Source organism: Pseudophryne corroboree, chromosome 6 (assembly GCF_028390025.1).
Source record: "Pseudophryne corroboree isolate aPseCor3 chromosome 6, aPseCor3.hap2, whole genome shotgun sequence".
In the NCBI taxonomy this organism is placed as follows: domain Eukaryota; kingdom Metazoa; phylum Chordata; class Amphibia; order Anura; family Myobatrachidae; genus Pseudophryne; species Pseudophryne corroboree.
Window position 1 is genome coordinate 337,857,855 of NC_086449.1, and position 17,440 is coordinate 337,875,294.

Genomic DNA, 17,440 nt, shown 5'->3' on the forward strand with positions numbered 1-17,440 from the left:
AGTTAAAAACTATAGCACATTGCACCTAAGAGAGAAAAACTACAAGAAAATAATGCTAGCTATTACTGCTTAAAATGCATTTCAAGTGATCGCAAGGGCTGAATAAGTCCAGAGCTACTCAGAAACTACAAAAAAAACACATTTTTGTCCTGCTCGGCTGCACAGCGTTTGCACACTTGCAAAGCGAAAATATACTCCCCCGTGGGCGGTGACTATGCGTTTGCACAGCTGCTAAACATAGCTAGCGAGCGATCAACTCGGAATGAGGGCCATAGTGTCTCAAAACATTTTTTGGATCATCACAAAAAAGACCCATCAAATCTCAAATTTATGGGTATACAAAAAGTGAAAATCAGTTGGCGAGGAGGTGATATTTCCCAGGATCTGAAAAGGAATGAAACAAGATGGATTTATCTTATGGACACATTAAATCCAAATGGACTTAATATTGACATAGAACTGAATGTTTTTTTTTCTAAATTCTTCATTTTATTTTTATATGTTATTTTTTTAATTTTGATAAACCTATACTATAACACATTTTAAATTACCCTGACATTACCTAAAACCCTTTTAAATACACAGGAAAGTAATAAAGATGGTACACAAGGCAGCCACCGTTTTAACCTCAATTTCCGTTTTTTTGAATAAAGTTTTTTATTTTATAAAGGAGACCAGAGTGTCCAACAATTATCCTTGACAAAAGGCTCTTATGCCCGAAACACGTTGGACCACTTTAAACCCGACATTAACAGCAGCAGTGGAGAGACTTGTGAACGCTGCCAGCCGCCGACAGGGGAACGGAAGACCGCACCTAGGGGGTAATTCCAAGTTGATCGTAGCAGGAATTTTGTTAGCAGTTGGGCAAAACCATGTGCACTGCAGGGGAGGCAGATATAACATGTGCAGAAAGAGTTAAATTTGGGTGGGTTATTTTGTTTCGGTGCAGGGTAAATACTGGCTGCTTTATTTTTACACTGCAAATTAGATTGCAGATTGAACACACCACATCCAAATCTGACTCTCTGCACATGTTATATCTGCCTCCCCTGCAGTGCACATGGTTTTGCCCATTGAGGATCAAAAAATACATACACGAACTCATACAAAGAAAGTTAGTGGAAATAATACATTATCACACAATAGCAACTATCACAATAATTGGATAAAGAACATCCCAGAAGGCCAATTTAGAAGACTCCGAAGAAACTCCTCCCAAATTGAAACATATTTGAAACAAAAGTAAGAGCATGAAAGAAAAATTCACACAGAAAGGGTATAATAATGACAAGTTGCAAAAGGAAATAAACAACATTGCGGGAATAAAGAGAAAGGAATTAATACAATATAAACAAAAAAGCACTCAAGATAACTATAGTACAGCAATAGTGACACAATTTAACAGTCAACACCAAACTTATAATTCAATTTTAAACAAACATTGGCACATTCTGCGTTTGGATAATAAAACTAAAACCTTTTATAAAAAATAAACCACAAATAATATACAAAAAAAGCACAAAATCTGAAACAAAACCTAGTTAAAAACTACTGTATAATACTGTACATTACACCTAAGAGAGAAAAACTACAAGAAAATAATGCTAGCTATTACTGCTTAAAATGCATTTCATGCAAAATCACTAACCAAACATCCACTCAGCCTGTGAGAGAATTTATATACTGTAAAAAAACTACAAAGAAGAAATTTCAAGTAAGAGATAAAATCACGTGTGATACAGAAGCCATAATATATATGTTGGAGTGTCCATGTGGTTACCAGTATATTGGTCAAACTAAAAGAAGACTCAAAACAAGAATTTTAGAGCATATACTAAACATAAAAAAGGTCTGGAGACACATTGGGGGTCATTCCGAGTTGATCGCACGCTGACGATTTTCGCAGCACAGTGATCAGGTTAAAAAATGGCAAAACTGCGCATGCGTGTGCGCCACAATGCACACACGCGACATACGGGCACAAAGATTCGCTGTTGTGCACTGTATCTAGCGAAAATTCCATTCGCACAGCCGATAGCAAGGAGATTGACAGGAAGAGGGCGTTTATGGGTGTCAACTGACCATTTTCTGGGAGTGTTTGGGATAACACAGGCGTGTCTAGGCGTTTGCAGGGCGGGTGTCTGATGTCAATTCTGGGCCCGAACAGGCTGAAGTGATCGCAAAGGCTGAATAAGTCCAGAGCTACTCAGAAACTGCAAAAAAAACATTTTTGTCCCGCTCGGCTGCACAGGCGTTTGCACACTTGCAAAGCGAAAATATACTCCCCCGTGGGCGGTGACTATGCGTTTGCACAGCTGCTAAACGTAGCTAGCGAGCGATCAACTCGGAATGAGGGCCATAGTGTCTCAAAACATTTTTTGGATCATCACAATAAAGACCCATCAAATCTCAAATTTATGGGTATACAAAAAGTGAAAATCAGTTGGCGAGGAGGTGATATTTCCCAGTACATGTACTCTCTGGCTCTGGGCGCACCACCAACTAGGACAACGCCATCTATTTAAGTTAAAAACAGGTGTTTTTTTCTTCTTTTTCCTATTTTGGAGTGTCTAATTGTCCAATCCTTGGTTCTCTCGTATCAATACTGTATTAATCTGACTGGTGCCCGATCGCCTCTTTGGTCAAACCAAAAGAAGACTCAAAACAAGAATTTTAGAGCATATACTAAACATAAAAAAGGTCTGGAGACACAATGGGGGTGAGAGAAGCCGCTGATACGGAATCTCTATCAGACAGCACCAAAGGTACCTTTAGATAGGAACAGCTAGTAATCAATTAAGTACCTACTACTCCAATCTAAATGGCACCATGGGAAGCCCCTCCTCATAACGGACTATAAATATTCCACAAAAGAGCTGTTAGCATTCATTAACCACACTTTTTCTTTACAGGTTTTGCGTTAACACATAGTTTTATTGTTAAGCGCTCTAAACATGCTTTTATTAATTATGACTAACACCTACAGATTTAAGGTACCACCAAAATGTCTCTGCTACTCTGTATGTGGGTGTGATGTAGTACACATCGCATCGCTATACATCTTACCACTTATCGGCTACATACTGGCATTAATAGCGCCAGCATGTACGTAGAAATGCAATGAGTGTCGCAAAGCGCAGCTTTCCTAGAAAGAGCTGTCCTTCCGGGTTTAGGTCCCATGAGTACTTCTGCACATGTGCAGAGTGAAGCTCGCGCCGCAGGGGTTGCAGGGAGGGATCTGATTGGATCCCTTTCAGAGGGAAATGTGAAAAGAAGCCTGTAGGCTTCTATTGGTTAATGCCATATAAAGATGGTACATAATGACATTAGCACCTAAAACAGAAAACTTACCTGCTCGGTGGGTTCCCGGTCACTGCTCCTTCTGCCTCGCACTCCTCCGGATCTTAGAACAGAAGCAACCTTGCTTTGAATCTAAGATGGTCAATATGAAACTGCTCTATCAGATAGATGATCTTGGATAAGTATGGTGTACTGGACATTTCAAGCTGATTCTTGCAGGGAGAGGGAGAAATGCAAATGTGTTCTTGAGTACAAGCTATATAATCTATATAATCACACAGTTCAGTGCAAACACTACTCCAAAGACTGACTCGTTCAGTTGGTACATTCTTCACTACCAACAGGGAAGATTGCCCCAAGCCACAAAATGGGAATCTTCTTTAATATCATGGCCCTGAAAAGGAGCAATTTGCACAATGGTAAAAACGTATTACAAGGTTGTACGTCATAGAATACCTCCCAACTATCCTGATATTTATGGGACAGTCTAATTTTTCTGGGACTGTCCTGCTGTCCCACCCGTGGGTCACAGTGTTCTGCAGTGGGGGTGCAGTTAGGAGAACCTTTCTCACAGCAGAGCAGCGGTGAATAGATGTTGTCCCATAAGTACATGTGATCTGGGACCCGCATGTGTACCATGGGCACCCACCACAACCTTGCCACCAACTGAATCAGCGTCATGAATACCCACCATTACCTTACCAGATTCAGTATGAAATCCCAACTGTCGGTATCCCGGCGGTCAATATACCAACGTTGGAATCCCAACAGTAGAAATCCCGACCTTGCCACGCTTTGTACTCGGTGGCACACTATTATATTCCCCCTTGAGTGGTGGCGTGGACCACCACCCTAGAATTTATATATTTTTGACCAGGTACCATTTTTGGATTGTCAACCTACTACTCAATTTATATCTAACTCTATTCAATTATTTATTTGAACCTTGAGTGCCTGCTTCAAAGGGGATGTACCGCAACCTACATCCCGCCCCCTTACAATCCCTATAGTCAGCATGCCGACTAACAGGGACTGCACTTGCTACAGAACCCGCAAGGGGCTTTATTGCGCTCGGCCCTCCCGCTGGGCACGTCACCTACCCACTTCAAAGAAGGTGCTAATTTTGATTGTCTTTATGAGGCATAAAGTTTGACTTTTAGTTTAGTCTTGTGAGAATCCTCTAGGGCAGAGGTTCCCAAACGCGGTCCTCAAGGCACCCCAACAGTCCAGGATTTAGGTATACCCATGGCTCAGCACAGATGGTTAAATCAAATTGACTGAGGTGCTTATTAAGTCACCTCTGGCCAAGCATGGATACATTTAAAACCTGGACCGTTGGGGTGCCTTGAGTACTGCGTTTGGGAACCTCTGCCCTAGGGGTTTACCCCAGTTGCTAGGTACACAGCTGTATTCCGCTGTCTTTTGCATATCCATTATATTTTTATTTCATCCCATTCATCCTGCCCAGGGTCAGACTGGGGCATGAAGGACCCACTAGGGGAATGCAGTGATAGGGACCCATGCATAGGAGTGTGGGCAGCCTCAAGAGGGGCTGTGGCCAGCCACCACAGAGGCTTGGCTAACCATTAGAGTGCATGGTCTGGGACCCTTTTATAAATATACAGCATGCATGAAAATGTGCCAGATTAATAACAGCAATGCACTGAGGAAAACACACCATAGCCCTGTGCAGTCAGTTTAATGTAACCTATGTATATTGTATAATTCAAGTGCACAGTCTGGATCCTGATCTCCAGAGAAAGTGATGGGGGGCAGGTAGTGGGACCCACCAGGGGGGGGTCCCCTGTGGGTCAGTCCAAATCTGATCCTGCCTTATTCAATTGCTTATCTTTGGTATTGATTTAAACAAATTGTCTCTAACATTTACAGTACGTATATACAGTACTTCTGGTACCTTTGGTAAATATGCCAAGATGGTTTTTATATAATGAGCCAAATGTAATAGCCCTCAATTTATGGGTCATGATACAATTCCAGTGGAACAGTTTTTGGCTTTCAATCCGCAAATCGTTTTAAAACTAATTGCCACTTTATATTGTAGGCTTTAACATTTGGGCCAATATCTTGTTGGTGTCATTTGAGCATCACTCAAGTCCCAAATTATGCCCTGGTGGAAGAATCCATATCTCCACAAGTTCCAGAAGACTCGATAGATGCACTTTGTCACCAGATGGTGAGAAGTACACCAGTGCTGCAAGTAGAATTTTTGTGTGTGTGGTACTGATAGTAAAAATGGGCGTGGTCATGTGTCATGAGGGGGTGTGGTCACATGCAACTAGGGGAGTGGCTACATGACAGTAGGGGCATGACCACATTATGCCACACACCGTAATGCCCCTAACATATTATGCCAAACACCGTAATGCCCATTACACATTATGCCACACACCATAATGCTTATTACACATTATGCCACACACCGTAACACCCAATGACCATTACACATTATGCCACACACCGTAATGCCTATTACATATTATACCACACACCGTAATGCCTATTACATATTATGCCACACACAGTTATGCCACTGACACTATTTTACAAAAATGCCCCATATAAATTAGGCCCCAGCGGTGGGCTGGTGGTACTGCGTACCACCACCATACTTCTTAATGGTACTCCGTACCACCCTACTTTCAGCCCTGATTATTACACTCTGACAGTCATTCAGAAAGATGGAGAAGGGACGTTATATGAGGGCAATCATAATTTAATGATTAGGGAGGAAAAAAATATTTAATTAATATATTAGGTAGGCAAAAATAATGTGCGATATTACAGATGTGTCCTCCTACGTCCACGCTGCAGTCACGTTAAAGAGCCCTTCTAGTCACGTCAAGCCGTGGCGTGACTCGTTAGCGCCGAACGTCTTTTATGTGCGACTTTTTCCGTTTAAGTACCTATATTCTGTGTCTGACTGCGGCTGTATCTGCATATGAAATGTCACGTTACCGTGTTGTCCAGGAAATCACTGTAACATAGAATTTCTTATGCATATACAGCCACAGTCGCACACACAATATAGGCATGCCGCATGGGTCAAGTATTAAATGTTGTAGATCGTTCATAATACCTGACGCTAGGATCCCGATGTTGAAAAGACAGACGGGTGAGTGCGTGGTGTTCTCCACCCTCCCCTACCCCCTAACCCTCCCTTCCCACAGCCTAACCCTAAGCTCCCCCATTAATGCCTGGCCCTAACAACCACCCACCTAAGTACCCATCCCTGCTGCCTAAACCTAACCCTCCCTCCCCCGCAGCCTGACCCTAACCCCCCTCTTCACACTTCACCTATTCGACCACAACGATCAGCACCTTCACCACATTGGAGCAGCATCTCAACCACACAAAGAACTCGGAGGAGGTAAGAAATAACCATAACCTCACTCACAGGTGAAAACAGGAGTCCTAGAAAGGGAGATACAATGCCTATGCACAGACGGGTTTACAGCCCAAGGGCACAGACCAACAGTTTTAACAGCAATGTATAGTACTAGACCACTAGACCTTTTAAACCACAGCACATAGGGAGTAAGTCACAGGAGCGCATCCTCTGTGCCACATAGACAAAAGACTCTATACACTAAAATTTCAGGTATTTTTCGTAAAAACCCCCCAGATGTCCTGCTACGCATGCGCCGCAGTTGGGATCCCCCCCATCGTGACTACCCCTGTGTTGCAAACAGCACCCCAGGGATTTATACTTACCAGCCCCAGAAGCCAGTGTCCGCTGCTTCCAGGAGGCTGCCGGGCATCGGATCATCCTGCTGTGACCCTCTATGCTGTAAAGGAAGCTGCCGCTTTGCAGCTCCACTTTACTGGAAAGGAGTCACAGCGCAGCACATGGAGCACCAACCCCCAGCTCCGGGCACTGGTAAGTATATATTATTTTCTTTTTAGTTTTTTTTTTCAAAATGATCAACTTGTATGTCTGTCGAACACACAGAGCTGATCACCGGAGCCCGGTCCCGCAGAGCTTACTCTGCCGGGGGGCAGAGAAATCTGTGCAAAAGGCTGCTTATCACAGTGCTGCCCTGTGATTACGCCAGCTGGAGCTGGCGTTATTATCACAGGGCAAACTGCTGCGTTTTTTTTTTTTTAAGTAAATTCGGCCATATCGCATTTCCCATTATAAGTATGGGAAATGCGATGTGGGTTACTAAAAAAAAAATTACTATTATAGGGTTTGGAGCAGTTTTTCATGAAAACTGCTCCAAATGCCCTTTAATACGTTTGAGTGATACTAAAATAATGTGAAAAGGGTGTTAATTAACACATTAATAATGTTAATAAGTCGGCCCCTAAATCTTCTGGATCTCTCTGCAGCATTTGACACCTTGGACTATAGTATTCTAATTAAGCGCTTGAAGAATTTCTGTGGACTGGATGGCATAGTGCTTAGCTGGTTCAAATAATTTCTCACCAGCAGGTCACAGAGAGTTTCATCTGGAGTACACTCATCGTCACCAGTACCACTGCCATGTGGTGTCCCACAGAGTTATATACTATCTCCCATGCTTTTTGCAGTATTCATGCTACCACTGGGCGAAATAATCAGCTGTCATGGCCTGGTCTACCACCACTATGCAGATGATATACAGTACAACTGTACCTGTTCTTTGCTCTAGGTACTGCTAACTCAATACAACCCTAAATGGCTGCCTAGCTGAGCTCCAGGAGTGGATGAGTGCCAATTGTCTGCAACTGAACCCTGCTAAAACAGGGGTCCTTATGACAGGTCACAAGACAAGACTGCAGCATAGCCAACCAACAGGAGTTATGTTTGGGGGTTCAGAACTGCAAAACACTTAACGTGTGTATTCATGGTTTTCCCCCGGATAGTGGCCTGACACTTAAACATCAGGTATACGCCACAATCAAATTCTCATTCTTTCATCGGAGGAACATAGCCAGAAACAAGTACCTAAAAAACAATCTTTACGTCTTAAAATATGCACATATAAATAAATGAAGTATATTGTTTTTATTGATGCCAATGCATTGTATTTTGTGCATTAAATTTGAATATTAAAGTATTGGGTTAAAAAAAAAAATGCAGCACCAGTGGTCAGGCGGAAGGCACTTGCTAAAAAGAGATCTTCACGCCATCAAGAGGATGTTGCTGGTAAATCCTAAAAAGGGAGATAAAAAAAATATTACTGTAGTTACTATGTATGTTTTGTGGGCAACAAAATCTTTATTAATGTTTTACACCATGGGGGTAATTCCAAGTAGATCGCAGCAGGAAAATTTTTAGCAGTTGGGCAAAACCATGTGCACTGCAGGGGGGGCAGATATAACATTTGCAGAGAGAGATAGATTTGGGTGTGGTGTGTTCAATCTGCAATCTAATTTGCAGTGTAAAAATAAAGCAGCCATTATTTACCCTGCACAGAAACAAAATAACCCACCCAAATCTAACTCTTTCTGCAAATGTTATATCTGCCCCCCCTGCAGTGCACATGGTTTTGCCCAACTGCTAAAAAATTTCCTGCTGCGATCAACTTGGAATTACCCCCCATGTGTTAGCCAAAGGATCCAAATCACTTCTTACCTGCTCATATAAATTCAGGAGGTTTGTGCAGATTAACCACCTCCTTATCTGAGAGTCAGTCCAGGTCCACCCTCTCTCTATAGGTACACCTGGCACACATCCTAAAAGGGATCTGGTGTCGCTCCTGAGCCCTCCTCCTGCGCAACTCCTCCAAAGTGATCAGACCACAGACATACATCTCCAAAGAATACTGCATCAACTCCATTGCTACACCCACACAGGTGCAATGACTGTGGGTGTGGTAAATATAGGGGTGTCATTGTTGAATAGTTTTTCAGCTGTGCTAAAATGGTTCAGTTGTTAAATGTTAAATTAATCCACATCCACACAGATGTATAGATGTAGGTGCAGTGGTTGAAGTGGAATTTTTGAAGAGGGAATGAAAAAGTGAAGGAAAAGGGGGCGTGGTCACTCAAAAGGGGGTGTGTCCTTCAGTGTAGTAGGTCCCCTTATACTATCTAGTACTGGTGCCCCTTTCACATAATAGCACACGGTATGAGCCGAAATTCACATTATAGCACCCAGTATGAGCCGAAATTATAGCACACGCTATGAGCCAAAATTCACATTATAGCACACAGTATGAGCCGAAACTCACATTATAGCACACGCTATGAGCCAAAATTCACATTATAGCACAGGCTATGAGCCAAAATTCATATTATAACACACGCTATGAGCCGAAATTCACATTATAGCACATGGTATGAGCCAAAATTCACATTAGAGAGTGAGGGGATCCTACCCCCTTAATTAACAAGGTCTGTGGGGCACTGTGGTGAGGGGAGCCTACCCACTTAATTGACTAATTGCAGAGTTTAGCAGCGGAAGGGTTGCAGCGGTTTCTCACCCCAAGCTGCGGCGCTTCTGCCACCTCCGACAATCCACGTCTTCGGCGCCACCCGGGATGCAGAGTACCGCATCGGGGATGCACCCTTTTCACTGTGGTCTGCTGCACTCCAGAGGGGGATCTTCTCTCCTGCTGCAGGATTCTGATGTGCGCTGTCCCCCCCCGCTGTTCCGCGCCGTCTTCTTTAAGCCAGCCAGGGTCTTCTGCGGGTCCTTGCTCCGGTAAGTGGGTGTCCTCCGCGATGCCGGTGCTCCCGTTGCTGGTCAGTCTCCTCCCTTGCTGCAGGATCCCAGTCCACTGAAGGTTGGATGTCCTTCCCCGGTCTGCGGCTGGCTGGACTCCTCCTCTTCTACAGCGTCTTCTCCACTCAGCGCAGATGGCTCTGGTCGCTCTGGTGACAGGCAGCTCCTCCATGGCGTTGGTCCTCTCCTGGTCCTGCGGCTCGCTCCCTCGCGTCTCTTCAGCTGGTGCGCATGTCTCCGCTCCTCCTCCGGTCTTCGGTGAGTCCTCCAGGGCTCCTTCCTACGTGCTGCTGCTGTCTGCTAATTAAAAATATATATGAACTTCCGGGTCTGCCGCTACTTCGATATATATATATATATATATATATATATATAGATAGATAGATAGATATACACACACACACACACACACACACATAAAACACACACATGAAACATATACACAGAAAATACACAATATATGCAAACACACTGAACACATACACACATAAATATACACACAGATAGAAAATATACACACACATAGAAGACATACACACAAACATTATGTACACAAACACATACTTACACTGTCTGTCACCACCACTGTGTCCTCCTCCAACGGTCCAGCGCCGGACACACACGTACACACGCATACTCCTGCTTACCCCTCCAGCGCCAGACACACACGTACACAGAAACACACGCATACTCCTGCTTACCCCTCCAAGTGTACACACACACACGCTTCCGCTTACCCCTCCAAGCCGGACACACGCACACTCGTCCTTACCCCACCAGTGCTGGACACACAAACAGGCACAAGCACCTCCAGCAACACACATACACACACATCCTTGCTTACCCCTTCATTGCTGGACACATACACACCCCTGCTTACCCCTCCATCAACATACATATATACACACACACACACAAACACACACACACCCTGCTCACCCCTCCATTGCTGGACACATACACACACACACACACACACACACACACACACCCCTGCTTACCCCTCCAACAACATACATATATACACACACACACACACACACACACACACACACACACACCCTGCTCACCCCTATATTACTGGACACATGCACCAACACACACCCCTGCTTACCCCTCCAACAACATACATATACACACACACACACACACACACACACACACACACACCCCTCCATTTGTGCAGCGCTTACCACTCCATCATCACCCACAGGCACTCGGCGGGTGGCAGGTCCGGGGCCCTCTGCGCACACTGGCGCTCGCGGTGGCGAGCGGGAGGCAGGCGGCAGGTCCGTAGCTGGGGCCCTCCTCCTCTGCGCACACTGGCGCTCACAGCGGCGGGCGGGAGGCAGGCGGCAGGTCCTCCCTGGGCCCTCCCACGTCTGGAGGAGTAGCGCCGGACTGGGCACTAGTAGCAGCATGGGGCGAGCGGGCCGTGCAGGTGCTGGAAACGCCCCCTTCTCCTGGGGTTGCCACGGCGCCCAGGACACGTGCCCTGCTTGCCCCGTGCTAGTTATAGTCTCCATATACTGCCGCCATACATACACTGCTTCCATACATAGAGCCATACACTGTATATATATATATATATATATATATATATATAATCTCCATACATACATCCAACCTCCCTCCTCCCCCATCCAGGGTAGACTTTGGTAACTACCATATACCCGGGTGTGACTCCAGGCAGCCACTACTCTGGAGGGCCCCACCATCACATTCACACCAAAAGGGAGGCTGCATCTTACCGCTGGAACCGTGGAGGAGAAACTGCTCCTGTTGCTGCCGCTGGCTCCATATAGATCTGGTTGGCGCTGCTGCGGGTGGGCGGCTGCTGCTGGTGAGGGGGCGGGCGGCTGCTGCTGGTGAGGGGGGCGGGCGGCTGCTGCTGGTGAGGGGGCGGGGGCGGCTGTTGTAATTGCCGGCGCCTACCCTCAATCCCCCCTGCCCTCCGTAACCCGCAAAAAAATCAAATAAAACAAACTGGTGCGGGGGGACAGTGGCGGCCGCCCTCCAGCCACAGCTGGGGGAGACAGGAAGAGCTGCGGTGCCGAATCCCAGTTGCACGGGGCGAGCGGGCCGTGCCGGTGGCGCCCCCCTCTGCTGGGGCTGCCAGGGCGCCCAGGGCGCGTGCCCTGCTCGCCCCGTGCTAGTTACGCCTCTGGACGTCAGTGTTAATTTTGGGGTTCAGTTGTGTTTAAAAGTTGTGGTTTTTTAGTAATTATAACATCAAACTCGCCTATCTTAACCTGGTCTGAATTTTTAGTAAGGTTTTGGGTGCGAGTTACAAACTCGCATTGCATTACATTGTCCGAGATCTATCTTTTCAATTGGAAAACATCTGGATGCGAGTTGACGACTGAAAAATAAGAGTTTACTCATATTCGCATCCTATTACATTAGCGAGATGGCCAAAACATGAGAGTTTAGCGCTAAACTCACATTTTTCTCCAAATCACATCCCATTACATGTGGCCCCACATCTGAATTATGCCTGCAGTGTAGGAGCATGCAGCTTCAGCTGTCCCGTCTGCCACAACCACCATCTTTTTTTTCCTGGTGTTTTTCAGTGTTTTTATTTCCGTCAGTTTGTAAAAACGCAGCTGGATATATCTGGTGGTTTGTATTCTTGGAATCTTCAAATTTGGGGTGGCACTGTATATTGTGGCATATAAATGTAAAGCTAATGGCGTCAAACCCGAGTCGAACACAGCTGGCCAATGTTTGCGCATGCGTCTGAGTAGTCAGCACATGCGCCCTTATTGTCAGCGCTCAGAGATACAGTACAGAGTTGGACGTAGGGTAGTGATTTTTAGTGGGCATACCTGGGAGGTAATGGGGGTGGCATAGCCAATGCGGGTGTGTCACAGGTGTGTCGCTGAAAGTGGCTGCATCCAATGACACTGAACCGCTCACATAGGAGGTCATACTCAGCCAGAGAAACTGCACCTGCCTTTGGACTAAAGACACAATGAGACAGAAATGTCCCGAGATGCTGTAAGTGGTTGTCTCAGTTTTTTGCGAATCGGCCGCGGCATTAGCATAAGACGCAGACGAGACTGCGGAATAAGATGCAGCGGTGTCTGCATCTGACTCAGAATGAGGAAGAATCTATGGCCCTCATTCCGAGTTGTTCGCTCGCTAGCTGCTTTTAGCAGCATTGCACACGCTAAGCTGCCGCCTACTGGGTGTTTTGCAGAATTGCGAATGAAAGATTCGCATAATTGTGAATAGAAATTTCTTTGCAGTTTCTGAGTAGCTCGGGACTTACTCTGCCACTGCGATCAGTTCAGTCAGTTTCGTTCCTGGTTTGACGTCACAAACACACCCAGCGTTCGCCCAGACACTCCCCCGTTTCTCCAGCCACTCCCGCGTTTTTCCCAGAAACGGCAGCATTTTTCCGCACACACCCATAAAACGTCCAGTTTCCACCCAGAAACACCCACTTCCTGTCAATCACACTCCGATCACCAGAACGATGAAAAATCCTCGTTATGCCGTGAGTAAAATACCTAACTTTTGAGTAAAATAACTAACCGCATGCGCTCTGCGAACCTTGCGCATGCGCAGTAAGCGACTAATCGCAATATAGCGAAACTCGGCAACGAGCGAACAACTCGGAATGAGGGCCTATGTGCGCTTGCAATATAGTTTTATACAAAGATTGCTGCTGCAGATACCATTGACTTGGATTTATTGTTACAGCTATGCAGTCCGAGAATGTCATTTAAAAGTATTATATTATATCAGCACATTTGTATGGGTCAATGTGTACTTGCAATAATGTATATTCATTATGACAAGTGATTGGCTTGACATTATTCAGCTGGGGGCAGAATTAGCACAGGTAATCAGGTCATTGACTTTCCCTAAGTCACCAGGTAACCTGGTTTGTCGCAAACAAACAGCAGCCAAGTGTATGCGATACTTCCCTCACTACCACTCCCTGCAGGTGTTCAAACTTTGTGATGATAGAAGGGGAAGGGGGGTAGAAGTGAGGAAAAGACAAGAGAGCATACAGGGAGGAATACATGCAGAGGAATCAGACTGCAGAAAAGGAGAAAGCAGAGATAATATGAATTTAAAGTTGTGATTCCTTCATTCCATCATGCCAGCGCCAGCTGCCCCTCCTGCTGTCCCACTTGGACCTCCTCGACTAAGATTAGATGAAAAGGTGTTGTCGCTAGAGTTCCTCCTACTGGATGCCCAGTTTAATGAACCAGGAAAGTACCAATTGGTTCTGCACGTGGAGAACCCTCTTCTTGATGACTCTGTAGAGGGGGTCACAGTGAGTGTTAACAATGGAGATATTAATCAGAGCTGCCGGGCTGAGACTGAGATTGCAGAGCAAGCAGACCTGGAAGACACACTCACGTTTGACAAGAACATCTTCTTATTTATATTGCCCAAAGGTAACACGCGAGTGGTCTGTAAACTTATCTGACCTCTGACATGGGTTTGAAACATTCACAGAATTGTTTATGTGGAGAATAGTAAAGACACTAATGGCTCGTTTACACGCTAGCACATTGGCGGAAAAATGAATGAAAACAAATATGTGCTTTAGTCGCCCTTACAGTCATGCATTTGTAGCACATTTTCTAGGTTCTTTTCATATGTTGCTCTGTTTCCAATACAATCCAATTTACTGATAACGCATCTGACATTCTCACTGAAATATTGGGAACATCACCATTGACTCTTATCTGACCTATATATATTTCTGTATGTGCTTAGTAATATGCAAAAAGGCAGATACTGTACTTGTAAGAAGCACCACTTATGTACTTGGTGTGTTATTCAGGTTTGTTAGCAAACCAAAAAAGTTGGTAATTTGGCAAAACTATGGGGGTAATGCAGAGTTGATCGCAGCAGCAAATATGTTCGCAGCTGGGCAAAACCATGTGTACTGCAGGTGGGGCAGATATAACATTTGCAGAGAGAGTTAGATGTGGGTGGGTTATTTTGATTCTGTGCAGAGTAAAAACTGGCTGCTTTATTTTTACACTACAATGTAGATTTCAGTTTGAAGTTTGAACACACACCACCCAAATCTAATTCTCTCTGTACATGTTATATCTGCCCCCCCCCCTGCAGTGCACATGGTTTTACCCAACTACTAACACATATGCTGCTGCAATCAACTCTGAATTAGGCCCCATGTGCAGTGCGGGGGGGGGGGGCACGTGTAACATGTCCAGAGAGAGTTATATTTGGGTGGGGTGTGTTCAGACTGAAATCTAAATTGCAGTGTAGAAATTAAGCAGCCAGTATTTACCCTGCACAGAAACAGTATAACCCACCCAAATCTAACTCCTCTCTCTCTGTACATGTTACATCTCCCCCACCAGCAGTGCAGCATTGTTTTGCCCAATTGCTAACTTTTTTAGTTTGCTAACAAACCTGAATAACCCCCTAAGTTTTGGTCACACTGGAAAAGGAAATAATGTTTCTCTTTTGCACTTTGTTGTGGCCTGTGGAGACACAGTGCTGACTTGTGTTTGACAGGTCGCATTAGCAGCATTATATCATACTGTTACAGCAATGTAAGGAATCGCAGGTACATTGAGACCAGTAGCGGATCTTGCCACGGGCAAGCAGGACTTTTGCCCGGGGTGCCGCCTTCCGGAGGGCGCAGGGCAAATGTAAGGAATCGCAGGTACATTAAGACCAGTAGCGGATCTTGCCACGGGCAAGCAGGACTTTTGCCCGGGGCACCGCCTTCCGAAGGGCGCAGGGCGCCATCCGGAGGGCGCCGCACCAGGGCAAGATCCGCTGGCCGCTGCCCCCCCCCGCTGCTGCTGGGAAGGGAAACTAGACGCGTACGCGTCTAGTTTCCCTTCGTGGAGAGGTCCTTTACTGTGCGGTGCGCGATGACGTCATCGCGCACCGCACATCATTTCAGTCTGTACAGGGGGCGTAAATGACCGCGCCCCCTGTACGAAGCCACGCCCCCTAATGCCGCCCGGGGCGCCAGAAGCCCCGGAACCGGCCCTGATTGAGACAGGCAAGTTAGAAAAAGGGCACATACATTTCTTTGAGAAAGTAAACATATTTTACCCAAACAGTTTTTTTATATTTTACAGTTACTAATTTTCCCCAGTGTTTTTATCGGCAGTGCTGTTTTTGTAGAAAAATAGGTTCAGGAACTGTGGGCAGGACAGAAGTGGGTGGTGATGTGGGTGGAGCTATCAGAGGGGCGGGACATCAATTGGTGCATACACCTTTTTTTTAACACATAATGCCCCCAGCAGTACCATATATACACATAATATCCCCAGCAGTGCTGTATATACACATAATATCCCCAGCAGTGCTGTATATACACATAATATCCCCAGCAGTGCTGTATATACACATAATATCCCCAGCAGTGCTGTATATACACATAATGTCCCCAGCAGTGCCATATATACACATAATGCCACCAGCAGTGCCATATATACACATAATGTCCCCAGCAGTGCCGTATATACACATAATGTACCCAGCAGTGCCATATATACACATAATGTCCCCAGCAGTGCCATATATACACATAATGCCACCAGCAGTGTCGTATATACACATAATGCCACCAGTAGTGCCATATATACACATAATGCCACAAGTAGTACCGTAAATACACACAATGCCACCAGTAGTGCCAGTTACACATTGCCCCCAGTAAAGCCAGACACACAATGTCCCCAGTAATGCCTGTTACACATTGGCCCCAGTAGAGGCAGACACACAATGCCCCAGTAATAGTCACCACATAGCTGCTGCCTCTGCATCTCCTGTCTGAGCCTGAGGGGAGGAGAGCCCAGTGCGCATCTCTCCTTCCCCTCTCTGTGCCCCATCTGCAGCGGCTATTTGAAATATGGCATGGGCTTGTAGCCAATCAAAGCTCACAGGCTTGCAGTCAATCAGGAGCCGCTGCTGTGGGTCCGCAAGCTCTGATTGGCTGCCAGAGACGGGACACAGTGAGGGGAAGAAGAGATGTGCACTGTGCTCTGCTCCCCTAAGGCAGACTGAAACAGGGGAAGAAGAGGCAGCAGCAGCAGAGACAACAGGGAAGGGCCGGGCCGCAGACATTTTAGAAAAAAACCTTCAGGAACGGTGTTTCGGAGCGTTCCGGCCCAAAAATAGCCCTGATTAATACTATTATTATTTATAACGCGCCACAAGGGTTTCCCAGTGCCTAACAAAGTACATGGACAAATGAGCAAAACAAAAAAATTACTTACAGTATAAGACAACATATGACAAGTACATGGTAAATTAACATTGCTGCATAAAGGTACAGGACACTGAAATAATCATCAGGGTAGCAGAAACTGAGGGTTAGGTGCCGTTGGAGTAGAAGATAGTCTAAAAGAGAGAAAAACACATGACGGAAGAGGGCCCTGCTCATGAGAGATTACAATCTGAAGGGGAGGGGCAGACAGATAGGGGTGACACAGATGGGGTAGACAGTGAGCATGG

At 45.7% G+C, this 17,440-nt stretch overlaps 1 protein-coding gene and 1 long non-coding RNA gene across 2 annotated transcripts in view; one reads left to right on the plus strand and one right to left on the minus strand.

Moving 5' to 3' along the window:
- Window positions 1-8,293: 8,293 nt before the first annotated feature.
- On the minus strand, window positions 8,294-10,265 carry LOC134935251 (uncharacterized). Its single transcript, XR_010180014.1, has 2 exons — window positions 9,729-10,265; window positions 8,294-8,456 (listed from the first exon to the last, which is right to left on the minus strand). It is a non-coding gene; the product is annotated as an uncharacterized LOC134935251 (long non-coding RNA).
- A 3,605-nt stretch (window positions 10,266-13,870) lies between these two features.
- CCDC33 (coiled-coil domain containing 33) overlaps window positions 13,871-17,440 on the plus strand; it is a 171,835-nt gene continuing 168,265 nt past the window's right edge. The window contains exon 1 of the mRNA XM_063926453.1: window positions 13,871-14,385. Coding sequence (XP_063782523.1) covers window positions 14,082-14,385 — 304 coding nt within the window. The 5' untranslated portion in view covers window positions 13,871-14,081. The remainder of the gene's footprint in view (window positions 14,386-17,440) is intronic.